At 55.5% G+C, this 2365-nt stretch overlaps 1 protein-coding gene across 1 annotated transcript; it reads left to right on the forward strand.

The window, feature by feature from the left end:
• Positions 1 to 7: 7 nt before the first annotated feature.
• Positions 8 to 2015, forward strand: HAND2 (heart and neural crest derivatives expressed 2; the record flags this gene model as incomplete). Its single annotated transcript, XM_006906357.2, has 2 exons — positions 8 to 547; positions 1898 to 2015. Coding segments are annotated over 2 exons (639 nt in total), but the record flags the coding sequence as incomplete, so codon positions are not given.
• Between the last annotated feature and the right edge of the window lie 350 nt (positions 2016 to 2365).

The following is a 2365-nucleotide window of genomic DNA, read 5'->3' on the forward strand; positions in this document are numbered from 1 at the left end:
GGTGGGGGGCTTCCCCCACCACCCCGTGGTGCACCATGAGGGCTATCCGTTCGCCGCCGCTGCCGCCGCCGCCGCCGCCGCCGCCGCCAGCCGCTGCAGCCACGAAGAGAACCCCTACTTCCATGGCTGGCTCATCGGCCACCCCGAGATGTCGCCCCCAGACTACAGCATGGCCTTGTCCTACAGCCCCGAGTACGCCAGCGGCACAGCCGGCCTGGACCACTCCCATTACGGGGGGGTGCCGCCCGGCGCCGGGCCCCCGGGCCTGGGGGGGCCGCGCCCGGTGAAGCGCCGGGGCACCGCCAACCGCAAGGAGCGGCGCAGGACTCAGAGCATCAACAGCGCCTTTGCCGAACTGCGAGAGTGCATCCCCAACGTGCCCGCCGACACTAAACTCTCCAAGATCAAGACGCTGCGCCTGGCCACCAGCTACATCGCCTACCTCATGGACCTTCTGGCCAAGGACGACCAGAACGGCGAGGCAGAGGCCTTCAAGGCGGAGATCAAGAAGACAGATGTGAAAGAAGAGAAGAGGAAGAAGGAGCTGGTTAGTACCAGGGGGCAGCGGACGGTGGGGGTGCGGGGTTCGAGTGCTCCCCCGTCTCTTTCCAAGTGGGTTGAGCAGTGGCATTCCGCGTTCTTTGGCTGGGTCCTGAGCCCAGGTTGTTTGCACCAGGTTGTGATAGGGATGGTTTCCCGAAGAGGCAAAGGCGCTGGGGAGGGTGTCAGCAGGAGGAGGAGGTTAAGAGGGATGCTTCGGGCTGCTGAACTTCCCTCGGCGTTATCGCTGCTCTCCCAGGCACTTAGGGCGGGCCTGGCGGACTCAGGGTCGCGATTGATCTTCCAAATCACACTGGCCCGGACCCCTCATTCCGTGTCCTTTAGAGCCTTCCTTTGGCCTTCAGTCTGATATTGCTTTCAGATATTTCTAAAATAATTCACTCCCGAACGCTCAATTCCAATTATTTCACTACTGACTCCCATTTCCACCTCCTGAGAAGGTGGCTGCCACTGGTTCCAAGAGTTTTATGGTGGTTCTTACTGTGCCCGGAAGACCTAAAGGTAAACATAAAATAAGCACTTTTTTTTTTTTAACTTAAAAACGCAGCTCCAATTTCTCTTTGCCGATAAGGTTAAAATGTAACTTACCAGAGGAGTATATTTCATGGGTATTTCTCGTTTTATTTGTGTTGACCTGAACATTTTAAGACAAATGGTAAATATTACTGTGATCATGGTCATTGTTAACATGAAATTATAACTGAAAATCAGTCTTCTCAAGTTCCTACCAAGTGCCCTTAGGGTGGTAGTGTTCAGAGCAGGGTTCTTGCCAAGAAGGGCCTGGAAAATAATACCGTTTGTCCAGTTTTTCTTCTTTGGGGCCTGTAGCACTTTAGTCGCTGCATAGTCGAGTGACCTCCAGAATAACCAGGGATTTCAGAGGCCTCGGAGGAGAGAACCGCCGGCCAACAGGCCCAAGCCAGGGAGGAGGGAACTTCTCCCCATCTTCCCGATGAGCTCGGATCTGGGATTGCGATTGAAAACAGGGAAACCAGATTTGGCGCCGACCCCCGCTTGCACCCCTACATCTGGAGTCAGAGAAAAGGCCCCCAGCTCCTCCATAAACGACTTGAAAACGGGTGGTTGTTTATAAATTTGCCCATCCGGTAGTTGAGCGTTGCAGATCCGTGGAGGCCTGGGCGGTAGCTAGGGCAGCACCAACCTTTGTAGCTTTTTTTTCTGCAGGGGCTAGGACTTGAAACCACCTACCTCCCATCTCTTCGTCCCTGTCCCACTGTCTCCTCGGACCCGGGGAGCGCAGTGGGTGGCGTGGAACCAGGTCTCCTCTCTGAATTTCTCTTTCCACTTTTCTCCCCCTCGCTCCCCCTCTGCCCAGAACGAAATCTTGAAAAGCACAGTGAGCAGCAACGACAAGAAAACCAAAGGCCGGACGGGCTGGCCACAGCACGTCTGGGCCCTGGAGCTCAAGCAGTGAGGAGGAGGAGGAGGAGGAGAGCGTGAATGAGCTGGGGCCCAGGAGCGAGACGCAGACCCAGGACTCCGGGCAAGCTCTCCCGCGCTCCTCTCCAAGGACTACTTGCATTTGGAATCATCCGGTTTATTTATGTGCAATTTGCCTCCCCTCTCTTTGCCCCGCTTTGAGGCATCCGCTCCCCACCTCCCCCTCCAAAAAAAAAGTGGATATTTGAAGAAAAGCATTCCATATTTTAATATGAAGAGGACACTCCTGCGTGGTAAGGGATCCCGTTGTCTCGTAGATTCTCTGTGTGTGAATGTTCCCTCCTGACTGTGTAGACACCAGCGTGGCCCTCTCCTCAACCCCTTCCAGATAAAGACAGCGGAC

This window comes from Pteropus alecto, unplaced genomic scaffold (genome assembly GCF_000325575.1).
Source record: "Pteropus alecto unplaced genomic scaffold, ASM32557v1 scaffold50, whole genome shotgun sequence".
Lineage (NCBI taxonomy): Eukaryota > Metazoa > Chordata > Mammalia > Chiroptera > Pteropodidae > Pteropus > Pteropus alecto.